We start from the raw sequence: 3,691 nt of genomic DNA on the forward strand, positions 1-3,691 counted from the left end.
TCGGTCCGTTGTGGTGAAGAAGGAGCTGAGCCGAAAGGCGAAGCTCTCGATTTACCGGTCAATCTACGTTCCTACCCTCACCTATGGTCATGAGCTTTGGGTCATGACCGAAAGAACGAGATCCCGGATACAAGTGGCTTAAATGAGCTTTCTCCGCAGGGTGGCAGAGCGCTCCCTTAGAGATAGGGTGAGGAGCTCTGTCACACGAGAGGAGCTCGAAGTAGAGCTGCTGCTCCTCCACATCGAGAGGAGTCAGCTGAGGTGGCTTGGGCATTTACATTGCATGCCCCCCGGACGCCTTCCTTGGGTGCCGTCCCTCAGGGAGGAGACCTAGGGGAAGACCTAGGACACGCTGAAGCGACTACGTCACTCGGCTGGCCTGGGAACGCCTTGGGGTCCCCCCAGAAGAGCTGGAGGAAGTGTCGAGGGAGAGGGAAGTCTGGGTGTCCCTGCTCAAACTGTTGCCCCCGCGACCCGGATAAGCGGTGGTTGTTGATGATGGATGGATGGATGGATGGATGGAACTATTAGAGGTTTCCTAAAACCACTATAAGTAGATTTGCTTTGTAAATACTGTATATAAATCTGTCATGTTTGCAGCACATGCCTTAAATTCTGTTGTTTAAATTGAAATCATCTGAGACCACAAGTTTTGAAAACGAATGTTTTTCCACATTGAATTGTGTCCCAGCTTTAATAACATTTATTTTTTATTGTTTCCGTGTTATATTACTTCCAAAAACAAATTTGCTTAAAAATGATAAACTCTGAATCACTTTTCTTGTTTTTATCAGTGCTTTTTGGAATAAACACAGATTGGTTCAGTTTCCTCCTCACAATTTCTCTGTCAATGGAGTCCTGTGTCCATTGAGGTGATGTTGGGGGTTTGTCTCCTGTGACAGCTGCCCATCCACGTCCTCTCTATCACCCTGCGTAGAACTGCAGCTGCTGCCTGGTGAGGCCAAACTGTCACGCTGTCTGAAGGCCTCGCACAGTGGCAGGTTGTTATTGTCCCACTGACCGTAGCTTTTGTGGGGCAGAAACCGGTAGGAGGCAAAGAGTCAGTGCAGCACAGAAAGAGAGGAGCAGACAAGAGCAGCAGATCAGAATAAGCTATCCATACAAACAGAGCAGACACATGATGCCACACAGACAATGGAAGCATGAAGGTAATGCAGAAGCACAAAGAATTAACAGACAAAAACATCATGTTGATTAATTTAGAACTATTTGGAGGTGTCACAAAACAACTGTTGATTTTAGGTTCCGCAAAAGCAAAGTAAGTTGCCAGTGGAGGTGAAAAAAAGAGTAATTGCAATGCAAGGAAAAACAGCCCTCGCCCAACATGCTACCAATACAACCAAGACACTTGTAACACTTTCTTGCAGAAAAGACACACTACTACAGTGTTTTGTCTTTGGTTTATTTATCTTTTTTTAGATTTTATTTGGGATCTTAAAACAACTGGCATTATATCATACACACATTCAGCTACATTGTGTGTGAATGACAGGAATATTTCATTGGTTTTACAAGATAGAAGAAGATATAGACAAATTTCTTTAAAATTTTGCTTTTAATAAATAACAACAACTGTTGTCGGTTTGGAATGAACTAAATGTGATCACGGTTTAGATATAACATAAATACTTAAAAACCACTATCTTTTTAAAAATCTGTTAATCTGTACATTGTTTTGTTAATTTAACTCTATAAGTTGTGTTCTGTTTACATGCAACATTTCTTTGAACAATGTTTTCTGGTGTTTGCACCCCCGCCCCAGGTTTACCTCCACTGTTCACTAAAATGTGTTTTTAAGCCTCTTTCAATATTACTGATGAACAAAACAACAATTAAAACAGTGCTTTCTATTCACAACACTGACAGTCTACACCCATCTACTTCACCCATCCCCTGCCACTCATGTTCAAACAGAACTAAAATATAAACTGCCCCGTTTATAGGACAGACATCACATGAGATAAATGTGTGGTAATTGTAATAACCAATGAAAAATAATTTATGTAAAGTCATTCAGTGAACCGCAGCAGTGATATGCGATTATGATGATAACAAAGAGGTGACCATGACACAGAAGCCAGCAGGTTGTTGAGCAATGAATGGTGAAAGTGTGAGACAGTATGTGGTGCTGGGTGTGGGACAGAAGTGGATTGGTGGGATGGATAAATATAAGCCTATTTGTACCTGGAGGAGTAATATTCTTCCTCTAGCTCATACAGGTCAACAGCAATCTCATCTCGCAGCGAGGTTAGCTTCTTGTCACACTCCTCTTGCAGCAAGCGCAGATTTTGGTTCTGGAGGCTGATGGCATCATTTACAGAAGGAAAGTCATTGAGGATTAGGAACTGCTTCAGGTCAGATACCAGCTTCATCAGGGACTCGCCTGCACGGACCTAATACGACATCACAGAAATAGACACAAAATTGAAAAACAAATGCTATAGTTCCAGAAAACCACAGTCAACGACTACACATTATGTAGAATATCCAGGAACTCAAAACTATAGTAGTTCAGTGATACAGTACATGATGTGAAAATACAAGTAACATTAACCAATTCACAAATGATGTAGCAAAATACTTACAATGTTGGCTGCTCTGACATGCAATTCATAATGGTCTTGTTCTGCTTGAGTTGCCCGAGAAACCTGAGTCTCTTCTTCAATCTGGATTCAGAATATGAACATCACATAGCACAAGTGCAAATGATTGAAGAGACTGGTGTGCAAGTCCAAACATAATAAGCAAAAAACATTATTCATCATCTCATTATAACTGGTGATTAATGTAAAATAAATATATATATATAAGAAAAAAAGTTTTAGAGAAAAGAGACTGAGTGGCAGTGTATTTATTGCACCTTTGCAGTTTTGATTATTTCTGTGAAGTTGTCCAGGATGGACCTGATGTCATCTTTCAGTCTTTTGTTGTAGTTCCGTAACAGCGTCTCTTTGCTCTGTGGGAGCACTCTCTGAGTTGCCATAGTGCTCACGGAGGCAGCTCAGTACATGCTACATCTGTTAACAAAAGACTTGAGGCAAAAAAATGATTTCAAGACGCTTATTTAAGAATACACTGCACAATACAACAAAGCTGGCACATGAGAGAAGGCGACACGTTGTTAAAGGTCATGCAGATACATTTACAATTTCGCCAAATTTAATGCAAATGATTCCAAATATGTTGTACAACAGCAAAAACAAAAACAAAAAATAATTTGTATGGGGAAAAAGTTTTTTGTTTTAAAAAAGAAGCTAGGACTAAGAAGATAAATATTAGTACGATGATTTTTCTAAACAAGCAGTTTCCAGCAGTTATTATTGTGATATTTTCTTACATGTTGTCATATTTGAAACCATTCTTAGCCATTAGTTAGCATTGAAATGTGTATGACTTTACACACCCAACGCACACCTAGAATCGTAATACAACGGGATTTTCGGGGGTGTTACTTTAACCATGAAGGCTTATACTTGCAAACTATGAAAATTCGAATGCTGGAAATCTACTTACCACATATGTAAAGAAAAAAAAAACTCCCCAAAATCTAGCGTTGTTATTGCACGCGACTGTTATGCCACTTCCGCTAGTTCTTCTTCGTGGTCTCGATGCAGACTCACAACATCCGGTATGTAGTGACGTATTACTCCTCTCCTGCACTGTAGGAGTA

At 40.4% G+C, this 3,691-nt stretch overlaps 1 protein-coding gene across 2 annotated transcripts; it reads right to left on the reverse strand.

The window, feature by feature from the left end:
- Positions 1–209: 209 nt before the first annotated feature.
- Positions 210–3,691, reverse strand: LOC103397189 (mediator of RNA polymerase II transcription subunit 22-like). 2 transcript variants are annotated; one of them, XM_008335412.3, is made up of 5 exons: positions 3,535–3,691; positions 2,882–3,052; positions 2,607–2,687; positions 2,206–2,414; positions 210–1,026 (listed from the first exon to the last, which is right to left on the reverse strand). In XM_008335412.3, the coding sequence occupies exons 2-5, from the start codon at positions 3,002–3,004 to the stop codon at positions 834–836; spliced, it is 606 nt and encodes a 201-aa protein (XP_008333634.1). In that variant the 5' UTR covers positions 3,005–3,052; positions 3,535–3,691; the 3' UTR covers positions 210–833. The 2 variants fall into 2 exon arrangements, with proteins under 2 accessions (XP_008333634.1, XP_008333636.1); XM_008335414.2 differs by lacking the exon at positions 210–1,026 and having other exon boundaries at positions 1,410–2,414.

This window comes from Cynoglossus semilaevis, chromosome W (genome assembly GCF_000523025.1).
Source record: "Cynoglossus semilaevis isolate Cse_v1.0 chromosome W, Cse_v1.0, whole genome shotgun sequence".
In the NCBI taxonomy this organism is placed as follows: domain Eukaryota; kingdom Metazoa; phylum Chordata; class Actinopteri; order Pleuronectiformes; family Cynoglossidae; genus Cynoglossus; species Cynoglossus semilaevis.

What these genes read in the sequence shown, in the direction of transcription:
- LOC103397189 (XM_008335412.3), bottom strand. Translation starts at nt 3,004, where the DNA reads ATGGCAACTCAGAGAGTGCTCCCACAGAGCAAAGAGACGCTGTTACGG. An exon ending in AAATAATCAAAACTGCAAAG is followed by an intron (nt 2,688 to 2,881) that starts GTGCAATAAATA and finishes TTCTGAATCCAG; the next exon opens with ATTGAAGAAGAGACTCAGGT. An exon ending in ATGTCAGAGCAGCCAACATT is followed by an intron (nt 2,415 to 2,606) that starts GTAAGTATTTTG and finishes ATGTCGTATTAG; the next exon opens with GTCCGTGCAGGCGAGTCCCT.